The sequence below is a fragment of the Misgurnus anguillicaudatus genome, chromosome 13, assembly GCF_027580225.2.
Source record: "Misgurnus anguillicaudatus chromosome 13, ASM2758022v2, whole genome shotgun sequence".
Classification (NCBI taxonomy): Eukaryota; Metazoa; Chordata; class Actinopteri; order Cypriniformes; family Cobitidae; genus Misgurnus; species Misgurnus anguillicaudatus.
The window spans coordinates 24871419-24895633 of record NC_073349.2 but is presented as its reverse complement, the minus strand read 5'-3'; the positions used below and the strand labels follow the sequence as shown (position 1 = coordinate 24895633).

The following is a 24215-nucleotide window of genomic DNA, read 5'->3' as shown; positions in this document are numbered from 1 at the left end:
CCTGTAGACAGTCAAACATTTAAAACATCTCAAATCGACATATCCGATTAACTTCCTGTTTGATGGGAAGTCACCAACCTTCTTATGTAGTTGTGCAATCTGCTCCCTGTAGAAAGCATCCAGGGCTTTTAGCTCCGCCTCTTTCTTGTCCAGCTGTTTCCCCTGTAAAAAAATAATGTAAATGTCATTAAAAAGTACAAATATCTGATATATAAAAATAAGAAAAACATACTAAACGAATGCTTTCGGCACGTATTATACGTTCATCAAATAATTTTGCTACAAATTCGCTTAATTCCAGCCTCAGGCCATTCAGGAATACTGGTTTGTTGGCAGAATCTGTTAAACGCCACTGCAAGTTTTTTACAATAAGGTTTAAAGGTCACGTTCTTCCTGATCCCATTTTTTAAACTTTAGTTAGTGTGTAATGATGCTGTTAGAGCATAAATAATACCTGCAAAATGATAAAGCTCAAAGTTTGATATATTTATAACAGAATTTGCCTTTCAAAGCCTACAGCGAACGGCCAGTTTGGATTACAGCCCTCTACTTCCCGGTTGAATGACGTCAACTTACAGGGTTCCCACACCTTAGTTAACTTCAAATCTAATGACTTTTCAAGGACTTTCCAGGTCCAATACCCTCAAATTCAAGGACTAAATGGGGGGACACATTTCAAGTGAGAGCAAGGTTACATCGTGTTACCTTTTAAGATACATTGTTACAGTTCCCCATCGAGGGAACTCGCGCTGCGTCACTGCGGTGACACTTTGGAGATGCCTCCAAGTGCGTCTAAATGTGTATATGTAATTCAACCAATGGCGAGGCTTAACGACAAAGGTGATGCAGGAGCCAGGAAGTATATCGCTATCTGAAATATTGCCAAAGACGGCGTTACAGGGACGCAGGAAGTATGGCAAGGGAGACGCAGAGTCTCGTTCCCTTCTCAGGGAACAACAGTTACATACTAACCAAGACGTTGCAACTATGCAAAAAAGTATTTTGGTATGAAGCAACATTCGCATACAGAAGATATAAGCATTTAAAGCGAACAGTTTAGCACGTGTGCTTAAAAAGTCTAGAATTTTTATGATATTATCCTACACTATACAGGGAATAATATGGATTTTTTCAGAAAACTTTTTGCATAAAATAGATTCAAGCACTTTCAATAACCTGTATCTAGTATGTATATTTTCAAAAACTTCCCAGGGCCTTGAATTTTTCCCCCAGATTCAGAAATTTTCAAGGATTTCAAGGACCCATGAGAACCCTGAATATAAGGGTTTTTGACTAAACTCCGCCCACAGAAATACGTCAGTCGCCAGCTTTAGCTCAAACGGCATAAGCTAAGCTGCTGTCAAATCCCAACACACTAAACAAACTACACATTCAGAACTTGTTACGTATTTCTGAAGGAGGGACTTCATAGAACAAACAAGACATCAGCCTGTTTTTATGACAGTAAAAAAGTGCTATAGAGATAAGTAAATTGTGTAAAAAATACAGAATTTTTTACACGTGAAACATGAACACATGTTATATTGTGCACTGTAAACACAATCAAAGCTTCAAAAACACAGAAAGAACGTGACTTTCAATTTTGTACTTAGAGGGTTTTGCAGCGAAAGACAGTCAAATTTGTTTAAAGTCGCCATGAAACAGAAGTAGCGTTTGTCTTATTTTCCCGTAGTGATGTATATCCCAGTGAAACGGTTTCTGAAATGAGAAAAAGGTAGGACTGGTCCATCGAGAACTGATTGGATCGTCTGAAGTTGGGTCATGTTGCTATTTGCTCACTGCAATCTTTTCCTGGACCACGCCCACTCGCCATACCATATGACCGGAAGTAAAGGGGGATTTCGTTGCGACTTTCATTGCGACTTTAATACTAGTTGACATTTGTGAAAATAAAGCATTCAAATTACTGACTAATAACCCTTTCACTGAAATTAAAGTATAATTACTAATAAAAATACTGATAAAAATACTAATTTACAAAACATGTCAGAGGGTTTTGCTTCAGAGCTCTTTATATATTTGTTGTAACTATATAACCAAAACATAGCAGTTGGTAAATACATTTCTTCTTGCAAAAATAAAAATGCATTGGTGGGGGGGGGGGGGGGTGGCGGGGGGGGGGGGTGGTGGGGGTGGGTGGGGGGGGTCTGGGGGGGGGGGGGGGGGGGGGGGGGGGGTGGTCGGGGGTTGGGGGGGTGGGGGGGGGGGGGGGGGGGGGTGGTGGGGGGGGGGGGGGGGTGGGGGGGGGGGGGGGGGGGGGGGGGGGGGGTGGGGGGGGGGGGGTGGGGGGGGTGGGGGGGGTGTGGGGGGGGGGGGTGGGGGGGGGGGGGGGGTGGGGGGGGGGGGGGGGGGGGGGGGGGGGGGGGGGGGGGGGGGGGGGGGGGGGGGGGGGGGGGGGGGGGGGGGGGGGGGGGGGGGGGGGGGGGGGGGGGGGGGGGGGGGGGGGGGGGGGGGGGGGGGGGGGGGGGGGGGGGGGGTGGGGGGGGGGGGGGGGGGGGGGGGGGGGGGGTGGGGGGGGGGGGGGGGGGGGGGTGGGGGGGGTGGGGTGGGGGGGGGGTGGGGGGGGGGGGGGGTGGGGGGGGGGGGGGGTAAACAGTTGATAAGAAAAAACTTCACCCAATGCTGATGCCCATTGGGTTAAGGTAGTAAACATATTGCCCAGCCGTGCACATTGTACAAACAAATGAAAAACAGATTCACTTTCAGAACAAAACAGACAGCCCACTGTTGTATTTGGATTAAGGTGCACCACATGTCTATTTGTTGCTATTGCGCCATGAACTATGCGCCATTGCAAATCACCTGTTCGTTTGTCAATTGGCCGTTTATACAATGACCGCCAACAGCCTTTGGGGGAGGTATTATCTCTAAAAAATTCAGTCCATCTAGATAAAATCACTCCAGACAAGGATTGTGTATTGGTCACTTTAACACAAGCCACATATAATGCCGTTTTCTCAGCAGACTCAAAGCTGCCCAGCTGAGGAGTATTAAAGGACAATATGAGATTTTCCTCCTCCTGCCATTGTCTTGAGTTAGCAGCTACCATTAGGGTTGGAAAAATATATTCACACCAATTTTTCCAATCATCAATATGATTAGAATTATTGATGAAAAGTCGCTGATCAAAGTTCAGTTCTGCAAGCACTTCATCAGTGAGCTGTTTCAAAAAACGAGTAGATTTTATCCCAGTTCTTTCACTCAGATTGTCCACACTGATACTTAGAAGATGGCCCAATTTCACACATCCACCTGCTGTCAGTCGTGATGTCAAAAAATTGGAGTGTAAATGTCTAGAGGGTAAAAATTTATTAAAAAACAATGGTTCTTCAAATAGCCAAAAACCTGCACTTGTCTCCACTGATCTTGACACACAAAATACTTTCCAGGCTTCCATCATGGACCTGTAGAAAGGGGTCAGATCTTTTAAAATGATTTCATTCAAGTCCATAAGGAACAAGTTTCTATCAATTCCCATGTTTCCTGCCTTTTTTAGCAGAGCAATTGCGGTATTTATCCAAGCAATATCATTGGTATAAAGTAGTCTTTGGGCAGCTTGCAAACGAAAGGCCATCAGTCTAGATTTGATGTCGACTAGACTTTGCCCCCCTTCTTGAACTGGTAAAAAGAGAACAGCTGAACGAACCCAGTGCTGTCCAGACCAAAAAAAATGTCACTAGTTTCCTTTGGATTTCTTGAATTAGTCCAGCAGGTGGCTGTAGCACAATAAATCTGTACCACAAAGCAGAAGCAACCAAATTGTTGGCAACTAAAACTCTCCCCCTATAAGACATCTGTGGCAACAGCCATCGCCACTTCGACAGTCGGGTGCACACTCTCTCCAATACCCCTTCCCAATTCTTTTTCTGATACTCCTCAGATCCCAAAAATACACCCAATATCTTCAGTCCACTTGTGTTCCATACTAAATTACTGGGTAGTTTTGGGAACCTTTTTACATCTCTTTTACCTGCCCAAAAACATTCAGTCTTTTCCCAGTTTACTTTAGCTGATGATGCCTTTTCATACATGTCAATAATTTCAATTAAAACATTAATATCATTCTGATCATTTACAAACACTGTGACATCATCCGCATATGCAGTAACCGTAATTCTTAAATGCTGAGACATAGTAGGTAATGATAGGCCAGTTAAAGCTTTTCGTATGTGAAAAAGAAAAGGTTCAATTGCAATGCTGTACAATTGCCCTGATAAGGGACAACCTTGTCTAATACCTCTTACGACTGAAATAGGCCTACTTAAACCACCACCAATCTTAACCATACAAGAAGCTCCATTATATAAAAGCTGTATCCATTTTATAAATTTTTTACCAAAACCAAAACCTTCAAGCAAATTAAAGAGGTATTTATGGTCTACACGATCAAATGCTTTTTCTTGATCTAGTGTTAATATCCCAACCTCATCATTAAATGTTTTGCAAATATCCAAGACATCTCTCACCAGGAAAAGATTGTCCATTATTGATCGTTTTGGAATACAGTAGGTTTGGTCTTGATGAATTATCAAATGTAGGTATTTCTTAAGTCTGTTAGCAATACATTTTGAGAGAAGTTTGTATTCTGTTGTTAACAAGGCGACAGGTCTCCAGTTCTTTAAGAGCGTTAAGTCACCCTTTTTTGGTAAGAGAGACAATACAGCACGCTGACATGAAGTTGGTAAAGATCCATCCCTATAACTTTCACAAAATACTCCAAAGAGGTCCATACCGATGCACTTCCAAAAATGTTTATAAAATTCAGAAGTCAGTCCATCAATGCCAGGGGAACGACCAGATTTTAACTGTCCAACAGCATTACTGAGTTCATGAAAAGAAATGTTGGCTTCCAAAGCACTCTTTGATTCAGAGTCTATTTTTGGCAGATCCTGACACAGCTTTTCAGCACAATCAGAGTTACATTTGTCAGCCTTATATAAACAAGAATAAAAATCAACAGCATGACGACGCATTTCTATAATATTGTTGGTTATTTTTCCATCAGGAAGCCGCAGACATATCATTTGTTTGTGCTGTGCCACTGATCTTTCCAGATTAAAAAAGAAAGTACTTGAGGCATCCATTTCGGCAACTGATGTAAAACGTGCTCTTACCAGGGCTGCCTTCACCCTTTCATTCAATAAAGAGCTTAACTGCGTCTTTTTCTGCTGCAAATTATTAATCATGGTTGTGTCATTTCTTTGTAACACTGCAGTTTCTATAGAATCAATGTCTTTTTCAAGTCTTTGAACTGTTTCTCTTTCTATGGCAGTAGAGTATGCAGTATATTGTTGACAGTATGTTTTAATATGGATTTTGCCAACTTCCCACCACTGCTTTAAACTTTCAAAATCTGCCTTTTTAGTTCTCCACTGATTCCAAAAAGTTACAAAATATTCACAAAAAATTGAATCCTGCAACAATTTAGCATTGAAATGCCAATATGAGGATTTTCTTAAAGACTGTGTCATATTAACTGAAATAAACACAAGGTGATGATCAGAAAATCCCACAGGAGAAATACAACAATCAATGACTCTATTATTAAAAGACTCTGAAACATAGATTCTGTCTAATCGGGCAGCACTAACCTGATTGTCAGACATTTTAACCCAGGTATATTGCCTCTCTACTGGGTGTTTAATTCTCCACATGTCCAACAATTCAGCTTCCCTCATTAATTTTGACAAAAGAATAGAAGAAGCCATATGAGGTTCCTCATTTACACGGTCAAAAGTAAACTTTTCCGTGCAATTCCAGTCTCCACCAATAATAATATTCCCATCACTAAAATCTTGTTTTAAAACATTATTCAATATATTAAAGAAAATAATTCTTTCATGTCCCAGATTGGGTGCGTAAACATTTATGAAGTAAAAGATGAGCCCTTCAATATCAGCTTTGACAAGAGCAAGACGACCTTTTACAAATTCTTCTGTTTTCAAAATACTAATCTTTTTATCTGACATAAAAAGAAAAGCAATTCCCGCACTCAGATTCGTGCCATGACTAAGGATATGATGACCCTTCCACCACAATCCCCACTCAACTTCATTATCAGCATCGCTATGCGTTTCTTGTAACAATATAACATTTAACTTTTTTTGATGCATTATCTCAGACACCAAAGCTCTTTTGTGCCTATCCCTCCCTCCATTAATATTTAGTGATCCCACCCTCAATGAATCCATATATAAAAAAAGGAAGGGATAAAGAAAGAACAGAAAAGAGCAGCAAAAAAGGAACACCGCGTGATGCATGGCTAGTAGGTTACAAAAAAGCTTTTAGTTTCCTCTTTTTATCCACCTTTCTGTATTTTCTAATGGAAGTTATATGTTTTTTCAAACGAAATCGCTTCTTTTCACTCAACAGATCATGACTTACATTTTTATAGTAAAAAGCCACAGATCTCTCAAATTTTTCCACATCAGGAAAAAAGTCTTTGATGTTAACTTGTCTTCCAAACGTGTCATCAAGAAAGCTATTGATTTCCTCTAATGAATATAAAGAGGAATCTTTATTCATATCTTGAGAAGTACCTTCAGGTCCACACACAGAACCTGCTTGTGAATCACAATCAAAATCAATAGAACCATTGTCATCCGATACATCATCCCGTATACTTGTATCATTGCTAGAACACAAAGCTTTTTGACTCGCCTCCATATGACCAGCTTCCACACAAGAATTAGAACTAGGTCCCGCCTGCATCACATTCATTTCTTGTGGTTCGTCACTTATGATGTTTTGCTCAACATTACCTTCATCACTTTGACTTTCACTTACATCAGTATCTCTAACATCGGAAGTAATAACAACTTTGTCTAGTGTTTTTGTAGCGGACGGCGCCGCATCAGCATTACTCACCGGATTAGATGATGTGGATTCCTCTCCCTGAACTGAAACCTCCGACACATTTCCCTCACCTGAGACACCAGGCCTGCTCTCTGCTGCGTGTTCACGATGTGGGCATGTAAACTTTTTATGGCCAAGGTCACCGCATTCGAAACATCGCAAATGTCCAGTTGACGCATATACCATAAAGGTTCTCCCGTCATGTCGCACGCGAAAAGAAACATCCAACGTATTTTCTGGAGAATCCAGAAACATAAACACTTGTCTCCTAAAAGATTTGACGTGTTTTAATGACGGGTGTTTGCAGCCCAGAGGGATAGTTTTAAAACCACTCGCAAATTTGCCAAAACGTAACAATTCTCGTTCCAATGCATCGTCGGGAATAAAAGGCGGAACATTTGATACAGTGATTCTTGCAGACGGAGCATACAAAGGGGTAACCTGAACAAGATTTTCATTTATAACAAGGCCATTTTCGATTACACGATTAACAAGGTTATGATCCTTTACGAAAATCACTACAGCCTTATTCATGCGAGAAGCGGACACGATATTTTCATGTCCGACTTCTTCCCCGGTGGAAACAAGCACGTCTTCCACCGAGACGCCGTCTTCAGGTACACACCTGAAACCATTTCGCAGAGATAACGATAGCGTCTCATCGTGAGACGCCATCTCCCTGCGCAGTCTCTACAAAAGTGCTTAAAGTGTAAACTTCCACACCATGCAAGAAATTAGAACAGAAAACAACCTAAAAATGCAGAAATGTAAAGATATTCACAGAGCTCAGGTCTCACCCACCACCGCTCTCAAACTACTCCCAGCATGCACTCCGAGAGAGAGAGAGAGAGAGAGAGAGAGAGAGAGAGAGAATATATGGGGACGAGTGCAGCAGTCAATATGGCCGCTCTAGCAAAGGAAGCCTTTCCAGTAAAAAGAGCCAATTGTCAACCATTAAAAATTGGCTCTGTACAGTGTCGCCTGTTCTTTGTGACACTCCCTGACGATTGTTTGGCATGCGAAGTATCTGACAAGAAATGGAGGCGTTGCAAACATGGCAGTGCAGTGATGTGACTTCCTTAAAACACTTTTTTTTCAAGACTTTCTTAGTAAGATCATGTCAAAGATTGAAATCAATGTCAAATCAATGATTTAAACTTTGATGCTCAAAATCTCATCATTAGATTATGAGACTTCAGCCTTGAATTCAAAGATACGGCCACATATTCTCTCAAACAAGATGTCAGTCAAAACCGATGGTGTAGTGGGCAGTGCTCCGATATACGCACTTTCGGCAACCCGAGTTCAAATCCCGGCTCTAGGTCTTTTGCCGATCCAATACCCCCTCTTCACCCGTTACTTTCCTGTCCTGTCCTATCATACTGTCTATCTATCTAATAAAGGCAAAAATAGCCCCAAAAAAAACATTATGCCCATTTTTAAAATATATAATATAAGTCTCAAGGGGGCCTAAAATGTGTCTGTGAAGATCATTTGTTATAGCGTGTCCAAATGCCCCTATTTAAGTGGGAGCAAAAAAAAGCTCTTTTCATGTGTGTACCTTTAAATGCAAATGAGCTACTGCTTCTCAATCCCTTACCAACAGACAGTAAGCGCTTTTGGTTAACAATAGATCTGATTCCTGTGAATATAGTCAATAGTCTGATAATAGTATTGCATTAGCGCTACAATGTGCTGACAAACACAGCTTTTGGGTAAATGAACCACAGTCAGTGGTCGTGGGCGGGGCTTTGTTTGTGTGACATCCCATTAACAAGAGAATCAAAACAGCATGTCTAATAAGACAGAATTGGTTTAACAGGGATTTTTTCATTGTAGGGTTGACTGCCAACACACATTTACACTCACCTAAAGGATTATTAGGAACACCTGTTTAATTTTTCATTAATGCAATGGTGTAATGGTGTGAGGGATGTTATCTTGGCACACTTTAGGCCCCTTAGTGCCAATTGGGCACTGTTTAAATGCCACGGCCTACCTGAGCATTGTTTCTGACCATGTCCATCCCTGTTTGACCACCATGTACCCATCCTCTGATGGCTACTTCCAGGAGGATAATGCACCATGTCACAAAGCTCGAATCTTTTCAAATTGATTTCTTGATTTCAATGAGTTCACTGTACTAAAATGGCCCCCTCAGTCACCAGATCTCAACCCAATAGGGCATCTTTGGGATGAACGGGAACTTCGTGGCCTGGATGTGCATCCCACAAATCTCCATCAACTTCAAGAAGCTATCCTATCAATATGGGACAACATTTCTAAAGAATGCTTTCAGCACCTTGTTGAATCAATGCCACGTAGAATTAAGGGAGTTCTAAATGCGAAAGGGGGTCAAACACAGTATTAGTATGGTGTTCCTAATAATCCTTTAGGTGAGTGTATGTCCAAACACCTTGTAAAAGTGGATTTTGTATCATGTGTGTCCTTTAACGTATGCATTTTAATTGTGAATACATTATTAAACAATTATATTGAGTAATGAAATTGCTTAATTTTTGCTGTCGGTGCGAACATAAAAAAAAATCTTGTTCCTGAAATCCTACCATTTCAGTACCATGTACTTTTAATACAAAAGCTTCAAACACAGTTCATACACTCAGCTTTCAAAGCTATACGGTAACTACCGTTTTACAATGAAGCAAATTTTTCACACATTTAGAGGAGTTTATTTATGTAAGTGGCATTTACAATACTAAAGAGGAGTGTTACCATGCCAGCAGAACTGCGTACGGCCCAAAATAGCCTCTCGAGGAACTAAAAGCGACTTGACAAACTCTTAACTGAAGAATCAAGAACATGCTCCCTGCCGTTCTGATGACGGCACATTCATCTCTCAATCTAAAAGAACCCTCAAAGCCTGTCGAGATACACACAAGCGAGCTCGCGTCTGCTCAATCCGTCTCCTGACTACACACGGGCCTCGTCATTTCTTTATTTATCCTCTTTAAACTCTCTGTGGTGACAAAGCTGATCTGATGGGCGTGCTGCACTCGTGTAACGCTCTGTTTGGGATCTGGAGCAGGCTGATAATACGCAGGCAAGCATGAATTACACTGATAAGTCTAGAAATGAGCCCTGCTCCGAGTCGGGCTCACTATAAACAACGGTGTATGAGGCATGCACAACTTATAGTATTCAGGGCGGGATAGATGCAATGTAACGGAGCAGAGAAACAACAAACCCTCTGCTTTAAGTTTGATCCTACCTTCATTAGTTCTCTCTTTATCACCTCTCAAATATGGGTAGGTTTCTTCAAAAACACAAAATTTTGAGCAAAAAGCTGAGATAATTCCCTTTTTTTAAGGACTTTTGATAGAGATCAGATGCAGAGCGATCCCCAATACTAACACGGACATACAGCTGTTTGCCCTAGGGCGATACTTCTGGGTTTTATAAGTTGCGGAAGAGTGCCGCCTGGTGAATAATAGCGGTATTGTAGATTGATGAGATAACTCGTCAATTTGGGGGGAAAGAGTTAAATGGCACTTGCTCTTGCAAGTTGCTATGAGTGCAGTACATGCAAATATGGAGGAACGTCGAGAATGTCAAATCTTATTGGTTCTTGCATGTCTTGTGACAAAACACACGTGCAAAAACCAATAAGATTTTATGCTACTAATATCCCGCCATATTTGACTTCACCTAGCTGATCTGTAACAATCTCAAAATATCTGTTGTATTATACACTCACCTAAAGGATTATTAGGAACACCATACAAATACTGTGTTTGACCCTATTTCGCCTTCAGAACTGCCTTAATTCTACGTGGCATTGATTCAACAAGGTGCTGAAAGTATTTTTTAGAAATGTTGGCCCATATTTATAGAATAGCATCTTGCAGTTGATGAAGATTTGTGGGATGCACATCCAGGGCACGAAGCTCCCGTTCCACCGCATCCCAAAGATGCTCTATTGGGTTGAGATCTGGTGACTGTGGGGGCCATTTTAGTACATTGAACTCATTGTCATGTTCAAGAAACCAATTCGAGCTTTGTGACAAGGTGCATTATCCTGCTGGAAGTAGCCATCAGAGGATGGGTAAATTGTGGTCATAAAGGGATGGACATGGTCAGAAACAATGCTCAGGTAGGCCGTGGCATTTAAACGATGCCCAATTGGCACCAAGGGGCCTAAAGTGTGCCAAGAAAACATCCCCCACATCATTAATGCATTAATGAGAAAATGAACAGGTGTTCCTAATAATCCTTTAGGTAAGTGTATTTTGTTTTATACAGATTAACTAAATCTCCAAATATTGTTTAGGCTTGTGTATTATATATTGTTATTATATATAAGGCATAAGGGTGAGAAAATCAAAAGTTGTACTTCAGCAAGAACATTGTTGAAAAGCAATACAAGATTTAGATGTTACCCAAGTAATAAAACAATTAAATAAAACCACTCATTTTTATTCATTACATCCTCTGGTAATGACAATCCACAATTAAATGCTCTTTCCACATGAAACGTCCAGATAACGTTACCACCAGACGGCTATTGATTAACCCATGTCATGAAGAAATTGATTCAGGTTCATTTAATTTAATTTCAACTTTCGGAGGCTATGTGACTGAAGCTCATTACGAGAGACGGTTCTCGTTCGTTCTCCGCTTCATCTTATGCAAAAATGCACACGGTACATCTGTTGTGTCCTGCGGTGTGTGTTTATAATCCGTCGTCTCCTCTAGGTTGGATGTGCTGCGTTGCCATCTGATATCTGGGCAAAGCTTCCCTCCTGCGTTTCTCGTCTATTTACTTGTCTGCGTTTATTTAACACGTAGCTCCCGGCTACGCAATAAATTAGCACTTAATATTCAAACTGACTACCCAGAGTGCACGCCGCTTTAGTCGTCTAGGGAGGAGAGGAAGGGCCACTCGTGCCGTTGCTATGAATAATTTCTCTGCTGAGCAGGGCGACGCAGGGTCCTTATCTGATCCTGAACCGGCCACCGTGCCAGCGAGAGCCGAGGGCTTGAACGTCGATGTCATTTTCGAGCAGGGTCTTGAACGTGATATTAATGACATGAGGGAAAATAGATTAGAGCATCAAGACAAATCTAGAGGAACTATTTGACGGAGGGTCAGGATTCGTTTGGCACCAAAGGGAGAGACACGGGAATCGGTGTGGAACGGTCAAACGCTCACATGGTATAAAAATTTTATATGCTCATCTTGTTTTATTGAACCACGGGTAAAGCGTGTAGCTAGCACTCATAATCCTGTCCGCTTAGGAGGTCGCCTGCCCCTGAACGATAACCTTACCTGTTATCATGAGCATCAGTGGTGACTAATATGAAAAACGCAGATTCAAACGTGTCCAAATACATAATATGAAATTGAGCATTTTAGGAGTAGAAGAGAGATTAAAGGTTGGTTGTAACACTTTACAATGAGATTGCATTCATTGACATTGTAAATGCATTAGCTAACATGAACTAACAATGTGCAATGTTAGTTTTATCTAAATAATCTTTGTTATTTTTAGTTCATGCCAATACAACTGTTCATGTTAGTTCATTGTGCATTAACTAATGTTTACTTACAACTGTTGATTTCAAGTAAATGCTGAAATTAAAGGGATAGTTTACCCAAAAATGAAAATACTGTCATCATTTACTTACTCTCATGTTGTTACAAACCTGTATAAATTTCTTTGTTCGGATGAACACGAAGGAAGATATTTTGAGGAATATTTTTAATTAAACCAATCAGAGGCCCCATTCACTTCCATAGTATTCTTTATTCCTACTATGGACATCAATGGGGCCTCTGATCAGTTTGGTTACAAACATTTCTCAAAATATCTTCCTTCGTGTTCATCAGAACAAAAAAGTATACAAGTTCATAACAACATGATAGTGAGAAAATGATGACAGTATTTTCATTTTTGGGTGAACTAACCCTCTAAAGGTGCAGTGTTTAATTTTAAAAAGGATCTCTTGAGAAAAATGCAAAATAATATACAAAACTATATTATCAGGGGTGTATAAAGACCTTTCATAATGTACCGTTATGTGTTTATTACCTTAGAATGAGACGTTTTTATCTACATACACCGGGGGTCCCTTACATGGAAGTGGCCATTTTGGGCCGGCATGTTTCTACAGAAGCCCTTAACGGACAAACTTTTTTTACTAAGTTGTTTCCAACGATGACATGTTTGTCCGGTGTTGGCTACAGAAGCTTCTCTATGTGTTTCAAAAGCGAGGGGTAAGCAGTGGACTGAGCCGTTAGTTGCAATTCACCACCTCACCACTAGATGCTGCTAAAATTTACACACTGCACCTTTAACATACTAAGATGAATAAACATTATCGAACTATTGCTCATTGTTAGTTCATGTTACCTAATGCATTAACTAATGCTAACAAATACAACTTTATTGTAAAGTGTTACCATTTTGGGCATGGTGATTATGCAGCATATACAGGTTTGAATCTTGCCTACGTTGTGTCCCAATTCCCCCTTTATCTGCCTAATCAATTTCCCACCTACTCCTTAAATCCACAGTCAATAAAATGTCCAGAACATCCATAAACAAACAAACTCGAGATAACAAATTCTGCACGCTTTCATTGCAACCACTTTGGCATTTTGAGGACAACACGAAACGACGCAAAAAATGCTTAGCCGAGAAACCTGTGACTAAAAAAACACAAGTAAACACTTGCAGAGACAAACACAAGACCTAATCCTGCACCTAATTCCCTCTTATCCCAGACTCCTGCTCGAGCGTCGACGCTAGAAAGGAAGAGTCGGAGCAGGGAGCGCGGGATAAAATCTATCCACTCCACCTGCTGCCGCGCACCCCTCTGGCAATTACCTGAGCCGCGGTCTGGCGCATGCTCGAGGAGCGCAGGAGTCTTAATGGCTTTGCATGCAAGAAGATGTCAGGGCCGAGATTACAATTACCGATAGGACTCTGGTACCACACCGGCTCTCTTCTCTCGCGCTACAGCGGATTACTCACGCTGAGCTCCTCTGATAAACCGGGGGGAGATGAGAGAACGCAAATAAATAAACCAACAAACTGATAACAGGGTGCTTATTGTGATACTTCTGTGAGGGCAAATGTTGATGTTTGTGATGAGGTGGAGGATGAAGTTTTACTGTGAGAAGATAAACTTGGATCAAAGACTTTTTTTAACTAAGCTACGGTTCTCCAAACAAATGTCGTGTAGAGTTATATATATATCTTTAATTACACAAGCATGTTGTTGTAAACTTGTAGGACTAGCTTTCTTCTGTGATACACGAAATAGAAACTTTAGCGAAAAGACAAATACAAATGTTTTTTTATACACTGAACATACAGTGGATAATTTTGGGCAAGGCAATTTCTTAACTTTGTTTTCAAGTGAATTACACACGTAACATACAGATGAGCCAACGTATGTGATTTCCAGATTATGTAGACTTACTGCTAAGCCAGTTTGCACAAATACAACTAACATGCGAGACAGAGTATATTGACTTTTATTCACTATATTGAACGTTGTATGTACACCAGCAGACCAAACTACTGAACACATGATAGCTGGACGTCTGATTTTACATGTACACATTTGGCAGATACTTTTGTCCAAAGTTACTTACAGTGCATTAAACTCATACATTTACTCAGCTTGTGTGTTTTTTGGGTTCAAACCCTTTCTTTACACTGCTATCACAATGCTTAACCAGTTGAGTTACTAGAACACATTTACACTTAGATGTATGTATGTTGCAGAGCTACATCATAATTTCGGTGTGAAATAATGAAATATTCAACAATTATAACCAAAACACTGAATAATACAATGAGTTATCTCAATTTAAATATCATTACAATCTACCAGAGCAACACATTTTACAATATGAATTAGCACAGAAAGCTGAATCACAGTAATCTCATGGGCGTTGTATTGAGTACTGCTAGAAATACAATAAACATGTATTGTATTAAAGAGTTACTCTGCCATCTAGTGTATGAGGATGGTGTATGCACTGTTTTTTAATGCATCATCACAGATACCTATTGGTACCAAATACGTGCATATTGGTACCTCACAGATACCTATTGGTACCTCAAAAGTGCATATTTGTACCTCACAGATACATATTGGTACCACAAAGGTGCAAATTGGTACCTCACAGATACATCTTAGTACCTCGAAAGGTGCATATTTGTACCGCACAGATACATCTTAGTACCTCGAAAGGTGCATATTGGTACCGCACAGATACATCTTAGTACCTCGAAAGGTGCATATTGGTACCTCACGGATACATTTAAGTACCTCAAAGGGGCATATTGTTACCTCACGGATACATTTAAGTACCTCAAAGGTGCATTTTGGTACCTTGCAGATACATATTGGTACCTCAAGGGTGCATATTGGTACCTCACAGATACATATTGGTACCTCAAAGGTGCATATTGGTACCTCGCAGATACATTTTAGTACCTCAAAGGTGCATTTTGATACCTCAAAGGTGCATTTTGGTACCTCAAAGGTGCACTTTGGTACCTCACAGATACATATTAGTACCTCAAAGGTGCATTTTGGTCCTCAAAGGTGAATTTTGGTACCTCACGGATACATTTTGGTACCTCACGGATTCATTTTAGTACCTCACAGATACATTTTAGTACCTCAATGGTGCATATTGGTACATCACAGATACATTTTAGTACCGCAATTGTGCATATTGGTACCTCACAGATACATATTGGTACCTCACAGATACATATTAGTACCTCAAAGGTGCATATACCTCACAGATACATATTGGTACCTCACAGATACATATTGGTACCACAAAGGTTCAAATTGGTACCTCACCGATACATCTTAGTACCTCGAAAGGTGCATATTGGTACCTCACAGATACATCTTATTACCTTACAGATACATCTTAGTACCTCGAAAGGTGCATATTGGTAGCTCATAGATACATCTTAGTACCTCGAAAGGTGCTTTTTGGTATCTCACAGATACATATTAGTACCTCAAAGATGCATATTGGTACCTCACAGATACATTTTAGTACTGCAATTGTGCATATTGGTACCTCACAGATACATATTGGTACCTCCCAGATACATATTAGTACCTCAAAGGTGCATATTGGTACCTCACAGATACATATTGGTACCTCAAAGGTGCATATTGGTACCTCGCAGATACATTTTAGTACCTCAAAGGTGCATTTTGGTACCTCAAAGGTGCATTTTGGTACCTCAAAGGTGCATTTTGGTACCTCACAGATACATATTAGTACCTCAAAGGTGCATTTTGGTCCTCAAAGGTGCATTTTGGTACCTCACGGATACAGTTTAGTACCTCACGGATACATTTTAGTACCTCAAAAGTGCATATTTGTACCTCACAGATACATATTGGTACCACAAAGGTGCAAATTGGTACCTCACAGATACATCTTAGTACCTCGAAATGTGCATATTGGTACCGCACAGATACATCTTAGTACCTATAAAGGTGCATATTGGTACCTCACGAATACATTTTAGTACCTCAAAGGGGCATATTGGTACCTCACGGATACATTTAAGTACCTCAAAGGGGCATATTGGTACCTCACGGATACATTTAAGTACCTCAAAGGTGCATTTTGGTACCTTGCAGATACATATTGGTACCTCGCAGATACATTTTAGTACCTCAAAGGTGCATTTTAGTACCTCAAAGGTGCATTTTGGTACCTCAAAGGTGCATTTTGGTACCTCAAATGTGCATTTTGGTACCTCAAAGGTGCATTTTGGTACCTCACAGATACATATTAGTACCTCAAAGGTGCATTTTGGTCCTCAAAGATGCAGTTTGGTACATCACGGATACATTTTAGTACCTCATGGATACATTTTAGTACCTCACAGATACATTTTAGTACATCAATTGTGCATATTGGTACCTCACAGATACATTTTAGTACCTCAATTGTGCATATTAGTACCTCACAGATACATATTAGTACCTCAAAGGTGCATTTTTGGTACCTCACAGATATATATTGGTACCTCACAGATACATATTGGTACCACAAAGGTGCATATTGGTACCTCACCGATACATCTTAGTACCTCGAAAGGTGCATATTGGTACCTCACAGATACATCTTAGTACCTTACAGATACATCTTAGTACCTCGAAAGGTGCATATTGGTAGCTCACAGATACATCTTAGTACCTCGAAAGGTGCATTTTGGTATCTCACAGATACATATTAGTACCTCAAAGATGCATATTGGTACATCACAGATACATTTTAGTACTGCAATTGTGCATATTGGTACCTCCCAGATACATATTGGTACCTCCCAGATACATATTAGTACCTCAAAGATGCATATTGGTACCTCACAGATACATATTGGTACCACAAAGGTGCATATTGGTACCTTAAATATACATATTAGTACCACAAAGGTGCATATTGGTACCTCACAGATACACCTTAGTACTTCAAAAGGTTTTAGTACCCTTAAAGGTACCATCCAAGTCACAGCTTTTGTACCTTTATTTCTGACTTTGTCAATGAAACCATTTTAAACAGCATATTTTCAATCCTTTTTTATTATTACACGTGCAATTTTTATGACCTTACCTTAAATACCAACGTATATTTGACCATGCAGGGCCCACAGTATGAGACTTACATATTTAAACCTAAAATGAAAAAAATCCAATGGAAACGATGTGTGTCACCTACTCGCATACCAAAAATATCTAAACAGACAGAATGAAGTCACTGTAAAACAGTTCTTGATTAGTACGAATCCCGCTGTCAGGAAGCCCTACAGAGTCGCACGCCATTCACATGCAGATGTAAAGCTTTGTGCTGCGATGTCACGTCATCAGCAGGTACGCTCAAAAATCAGATTTGAATAACATCATTCATCTGACACAAAATCAGATAAGAGAGCCTGGAGAAGGATCAGAGCCCTTATCATACAGAGATAAGCCAGGCATGGGAGCACTACGATTATTTTAGCATCTCTCATGCATAAGTAACATGCGCGCTAGAGGAGCGGGTGGAAGGCTCTGCAAAAAGCGCAAAGCGATGTTAATGAGACGAGCCTTTTAATGGAACTGTGGCAGTGAAGTGCCAAATGCAAATACAACTTTATCACCTCGCCTCGCCAGTAGGACAGAGAGCGACATTAATGCATTTAAAAGCAAAGAAATTACCCACTATTCCAACCTCTCTTCATTTGTATTAATCTTGTGAAGGTTTGTCATATACAATGACTGCTTGTGGAGCGCAACCTCACGGACACTGACAGATGGAGGGAGGCAGCAAGGAGGAAGATGATTGGTGAATTTCACAGGAAAAGTGTTACTGTAGTCCCAGTGAAAAAGTAGAGGCGGGGGTGACACATTACTAGATTTTAACACTTTTGTACTGTTAGACCATAACACAATTCAAATAATCAAATATCAAATAATGAATGGGAATAAAACTAAAATGCTTATTTGCATAAATGGTTGTAGCAAGGTGATGTGCTCGAAACACTGACCGAATGATTTTTCTTTCTTTTTCAAAAAATGTTATACATTTGATACCAATGTGTACCTTTGAGGTACTAATATAAACTCTTAAGGTGCAAAGGTGTAATTATTGAAAGGGTACTGCCCCAGTGACAGCTAGGGACCTTTTTTTGACAAAGGAACTCATGGACAGCAATTATACTGTTGTTGTTGCACAGCTACCTCTGGATTAAAACTATCTGCAAAATATTCCTAATCTTAACTATTTAGTACAACAAATATTTACTAAGTGTTATAAAGGAATGTATAGTAGGGGTGTTCACATTAAAAAAAGGTAAACATAAAAGCAAAGCATCTCAAATTTGAAGCTATTCACACTGAGACTGAAACAAAAACCAAAGTTATTTAAACAAATATACATCAGGCTGAAAAAACGAATGCAGTAAACAATTCTCCCATTATATAAATGTTTTAGTAAACAGGTCCATGATTGTTTCAATTTATTTATCTTTTAAGGCTAAACGGTCCCAAATCTCGAGTCAGACACATGTAGCCCTGCCAAGACTAGCGTCAGAAAACAGTTGGCCAAGTCATCCATCATATTCTTGCAATAAAACCGACAAAATAGGAAATATATAAGCATCCAAAACACTTCTGACACTCAATTTATTTCCACTTTGAGAAACACTGGAAACAACAGAGTAAAATACAAAATCATAATTCTTTTTATATATACTACGGCAGTACATCAATAAAAAATAATCTGCCCAAAAAAACATTCAGCAAAAAATCTATTCCTCCAATGTATGACCATCATGCATGTTAAGCGAGAGCTTCGCCAGGCTGGGAGGACCAGCTTAAACCAGCTACTGCCACCTTAAACCAGCTAAAACCATCTTATGCTGCAGAGTCAGACGCACATCAGGTGTGGCACAACAAGAATATTTAAATGCTAATACATTTTACATTTTGGGGGTATACCTTTAAAAATTTGGCATATTGCTGACTCATTTCCATTTATGTTTATATTAATGGGACACTCCACTTTTTTAAAAATATGCTCATTTTCCAGCTCCCCTAGAGGTAAACATTTTGGAATCCATTCAGCTGATCTCCATGTCTAACGGTAACACTTTTAGCATAGCTTAGCACAATCCACTGAATCTGATTAGACCATTAGCATCGCGCAAAAAAATAACCAAAGAGTTTGAAACTTTTCCTATTTAAAACTTGACTCTTCTGTAGTTACATCGTGTATTAAGACCAACGTAAAATTAAAAGTTGCGATTTTTCTAAGCCGATATGGCTAGGAACTATACTCTCATGCTGGCATAATAATAGAGGACTTTTCTGCCATAACATGGCTGCAGGAGGCGCAATGACACTACACAGTGCCTGAAAATAGTCCCCTGCCATTGAAAGTTACCACGGGGACTATTTTCAGGCATTTAAAAGGTTATTTTTAAGCGCACTGCTAATGGTCTAATTAGATTTAATGGATTATGCTAAGCTATGCTAAAAGTGGTACCGCCAGACCCGAAGATCGGCTGAATGGATTCCAAAATGGTAAAAATCACATATTTAACTCTGGGAGCATATTTTCAAATAAAGTGGAGTGTCTCTTTAATAAATTCACATGTTTTACTATTATGATACTGTATTAGATGAAAAACCTGCAGTGAATCAAAACCAGACAACCAAAGGTGTAAGATCACACACCCAATACAAACAACAGGATCACGGATCTTCTGTAACATCGGGCACATCTGCTAAAGAGTCTAAGCTTGAAAGAGAAGCATGTTCAAAAACGAACAAACCGACTGATCCATAATTACCATCACAACCTTCAAAGACACACATTTTACTCTCTTCAAACCTTTAGCCCAAGGGAAACCTTTCTATTAAGTGTCCAGAACATGTCAAAGCTTAGATAAGACACACCAACATTAGGTGACATGTCCCTTATGGGCCTCGGGCAGTCACGCTGTCATCCAATCCCACTCCTCCGAGTGAAGACGACAAGCGACATGTAACTCTTGTAGACCAGATAAGGTGAAACACTATTGAAGCATGAGTGTATGAGGTGACGTGCAGAAAAAGAGAGAGTAGATTCAAAAAGGCAATTTCATCCACGTCAAAAGCACTGCAGTGTGTTACTCTTACGGTCAGGGACCTAACCAGACCAACAGTTCACCTCCCCTGTGCAATGCTATTTTTAATAAACTATTCAACCTAGGAAATTTACAGAGATAAAAATATAAGCTATTATTTTCCCTCCCCATTTTATTTACTTATACTATAGCTAAATTGTAGGAAAGAATGTGGATTCGAACACACAAACGGATAAAATTGAAAGTTGGATAACAGTGTATGCCAAATGCAACAATAAAAATGAAATAGCTGCATCTGGTTTTAACAACCTGTTATACATCCAACAAATTAAATCTAAAACCTGCAGTTGATTTTGTTGACAAATCTGCATATGTTTCTTTCTATGAATAATGAAAATTTTACTTTACCCCACCTGACAAACCAAAACATTGTATTACGCATTCATGTCGCGAGTCTGAGTGCACAGTGGAATCGCATTTGCATGCATCGTTTTACTTCTGTACTGAAGTATTTTGAAGTGTTTCCCCAGCTGTTTGGCTCTCTCCGACTCCTGCCGCGTCTGTGCTCTCTCTCTTTGCACCGCTCGAGTGACGTCCTGAAGCGCTGCCTCTCTTTCTTTGTGTGCGATGCGAGCCAACTCCTCTTGGATAATGGCCTGCTGCTGTTCATACCTGCGCAAGCACACATGCCGTTTTATTTACCTGCCTGTTGCCAAGCCGTCATGCACAAACTGCAGTTCAAAATCTGACCATTGGGCGGCAGTGTTCTGTACTGCTTTGTTTAGATTGTGACTCAACCTTGAACACCATCCAGGAAAAATTGAGCATATTACTTACTCTCCTACAGGGTTTAGCACTCATATCATATTTCCCAATGTTTTATTTACAGTTTACCATACAATTATTATTTTTATGAATGTATTGCCATATTTAATGCACGGTCATAAAACTAAATCTTTTATAATCTTAATATTTAATATCATAATCTCAATACATTTTCTATGCATGAAGTCATTTCGAAATAGTAGAAAATCCTTTGGGCAGTAAGTGGTGAGATATTATGGAATAAATATTTTTATTTATTTATTTATTTCATTTAAAGGCCATGCCAGCGTCTAAGGCTAAATTCATGGCGAGAATACAGTCTAATTATATAAAGACTAGAAAATATTTTTAAAATTCTTTTTTTTAAGTAATTGACAACTTAAATAATGAATGCATGATGGGTAGCAGTGAATGTATTTTTAAAGTTCCCTGTCACCAAATGTCCTATTGTACCTCTTCCTGAGCTCCTCTTTAATGTCGGCAGAAGTCCTGTCTTGAAAATTGGGAGGCGGAGTGTCATACGCACCTGAAGTTCGAGTCTGCTGGCCTGCAAGTTGATAGATATAAGAAAAAAATATCATTATACACTCGTTACATTTGTAAACATCTGTGTTTCTTGGCACAGATGTTTTTAACAAGGTTCACCTAGGTTTTCGTTTGTCTGGAAAGATGGGCTTGGATCAGGAGTCTGACTCTGATTCCTCATGCGCTGAAGAACATCTTCAGAAAGCTAAAAACAAAAAAGAGGGGAAGTTAAAAGTAATATGTACAAGGTAATCCTTGTTTCTACATAGTATCAGATGATAAAAGTTGTCCAAACTTATCATTCAAATGGGCTACACTTCTGGACTCCTAAAATTTTCGCTTGACAAGCCACTGGAATTCTTGCATATACATTTACATTACATTTATATATTGGGCAGAGACTTTTTTTCAAAGTGATTTACTATGCATTCAAGCTATACGCTTTATCAATATGTGTGATCCAGGGATGAAACCAAAGACCTTTGCATTGCTAATGTAGTGCTCTTCCACTTGAATTACATCATCATTATTAAATCATCATTATTAAATAATACTTTTAACTAATTAAGTGACTTTTAAACTAGTCCTTTATGCAAAACCAGAAGATCCAAAGGTAGAGAGTATCGTCCCATTGGCCAAGATTTGAGAGGGCGGGGAGATTTAATCAGTCTCTGCACCCAGAGGCCGTTTCTCAAATGTAGGATGCATACGTCATCAAGACTGTCTTATTTAAAAAAAAATTAACAGTTATAAAAAGTTGGCAATTATTCTTAGTTAATGGTAAATTGTTGTAATATGCTTATGATTTGCAAATATAAGGCTCAGTTAACTTAAATAAACCAGGATTGATGACGTATGCAGCCTGCATATGCGACCTCCGGATGCTGCAAACTTCCGATTGAGAAACGGCCACTGAGGTAGAGACAGGTGTGGTATCTGTCAGGTAATAAAGAAGTGCTTTTTCAATAAAAATGTTTTAACTTTACGTCAAATTAAAGCATTGATTCACCACACTAATATTTTCTTGAAAGATCAAGCTCAACTGTCAAACTATGTGTACCTGTCAATCATATGGGGCGGACTGCACGCGCTAAAAAGTTATGAATGAGGAGGTTAAATAAACGATGTGTTAGCTATATTAATAAAGCAATATGGTGATATATCAGATGTAACACAAAACATATTGTGCCCTGTTTGTCCCACAGAGCTAATGTTTGTACAATTTCACCTCGTCTAGTGCATTCAAGGACAGTTGGTTATGTCAGATTATAGCGACAAAACCTATCACATATGCTATAGAAATAGCAGACATATCAAGTATGAGTAGCCCCCTAATCGTTCCTACATATATTATCCATACAGCATGCCGTAAAGTATTAAGTTACCTTGACTCCACGCAGAATCCTAACTCTGTCATCTTCATCTAGGCCGAAAGAAACTCTCCTTGACGTGCTTTCCCCGGACCCCATCGCGTTTACTTACTGCCTATGTTAATTAATCTGTAACGAGAGATAAATAGATTCACTGTTTAATTTAAACTACTACGAATTATGCCTTGAATAAAGCTAAATGCTTAAAGATTTACATCTTACAGTTGAGAAGTGACAGTCTGCGGTGGGACAGTATCCTGTAATGTCATTGGACAAAAATTAATTCCGCTGCCGTAAACCAATAGGATTGTAGGATATAGCAGCAGGGCAAATGCGTATGGGAGTTGTAGTCCTTAAAGCGTTTGTTTTGTAGGCTAACGAAATCTAACGAAAAATATTATCGTGTTTTCAAAACTTTAGGATAGTAAACTTTATCTATAAATTAAATTGGTTACTTAAAATGTGTTTGCGTAATTCAAGAACTGTGGTAACTTGACTATCTATTACTAATTTAATATTTTTAACTTCAAGGTTTTTTTTAAAGATAATGTAATTGTCATAAAAAAAGATAATTGCAATACTGGACATTAAATATAATCTGACAGAATTAAGACTCTTTAGAGATATCAAAAGCTGTCTCTTTTTTATTTTGCTTATATTATTTCAATAATATTTCGATAAAAATAAATATGCAGGACCTTTGTTATTCATTTTATAGGACTATTTTACAAAGACGTGGGGCATGTCTACAGACACATTCCCCTTTTGCTAGACTTAGATCATTCTGAATTTATTTAAATTTGAATAGTGAGAGTATAAAATAAGAGGGTTACACAGGCTGACAGCAAATACATGTTTGGTTATTACTGAAATGCAACATTGATGTAGGCCATACTACTGCCTCTGGTAATAATTTGTGTTACAAAACTCAGCTGGAAGTAATGTTTCTTGCATTTAATGTTCTACATTAAAACAGATGTTTTAGTACAAA

General features: G+C 39.4%; 1 protein-coding gene across 1 annotated transcript in view; it reads right to left on the bottom strand.

Annotated features, from left to right (window-relative positions):
* Positions 1-23557, bottom strand: part of chchd6a (coiled-coil-helix-coiled-coil-helix domain containing 6a) — a 76711-nt gene extending 53154 nt beyond the window's left edge. The window contains exons 1-6 of the mRNA XM_073875467.1: positions 23447-23557; positions 23240-23353; positions 21975-22059; positions 21783-21876; positions 21033-21176; positions 79-163 (exon numbers count right to left, since the gene is read on the bottom strand). Of these exons, the coding sequence (XP_073731568.1) occupies positions 79-163; positions 21033-21176; positions 21783-21876; positions 21975-22059; positions 23240-23323 (492 nt within the window). The 5' untranslated portion in view covers positions 23324-23353; positions 23447-23557. The remainder of the gene's footprint in view (positions 1-78; positions 164-21032; positions 21177-21782; positions 21877-21974; positions 22060-23239; positions 23354-23446) is intronic.
* Positions 23558-24215: the final 658 nt, after the last annotated feature.